At 44.8% G+C, this 444-nt stretch overlaps 1 protein-coding gene across 1 annotated transcript; it reads left to right on the top strand.

The window, feature by feature from the left end:
- Positions 1–13: 13 nt before the first annotated feature.
- Positions 14–440, top strand: LOC104775039 (the record flags this gene model as incomplete). The annotated part of the gene is made up of 1 exon (XM_010499353.2): positions 14–440. A coding segment is annotated over exon 1 (325 nt), but the record flags the coding sequence as incomplete, so codon positions are not given.
- Positions 441–444: the final 4 nt, after the last annotated feature.

Genomic DNA, 444 nt, shown 5'->3' with positions numbered 1-444 from the left:
TTTTTTCCTTGTCAAATATACATTCTGACCTCCTGGTAAAGAGATCTAATTTGTAGACATTTTTTTGTGTTCTAGGTTAGAGAGGTTTGGTCAGCTTTTGTATGTGTACTTTGTTATGGAAGGCGTCAATATGCTGCTACCCCAAAAGCCTCTGACAAAAGATGTTGATGATAACAATGGTGTTCCACATCCTTCCACCAATGTTGATTACCATCTTAACATTCTTTTAGCTTCGCATTTGAGTAACCCAGATCTGACACCCCAGGAGATTGCTGAGGCCTCTAGATCCACTGCTGCTGCTGCTGCTATAGCTGCAAAGGCCGCCCGTGCTACCGCTTATGAGAAAGCTGCTGCTGCTGCAAAAGCCGTTGCTGCCGCTAAGACTGCTTTAGATTTGATTGCCTCTTTTCCCAACCAGGGTCAGGGACTTGTCCAAGACGGTAG

This window comes from Camelina sativa, unplaced genomic scaffold (genome assembly GCF_000633955.1).
Source record: "Camelina sativa cultivar DH55 unplaced genomic scaffold, Cs unpScaffold08071, whole genome shotgun sequence".
NCBI lineage: Eukaryota > Viridiplantae > Streptophyta > Magnoliopsida > Brassicales > Brassicaceae > Camelina > Camelina sativa.
The sequence above is the reverse complement of the archived record's forward strand: the minus strand, read 5'-3'. Positions and strand labels throughout refer to the sequence as shown.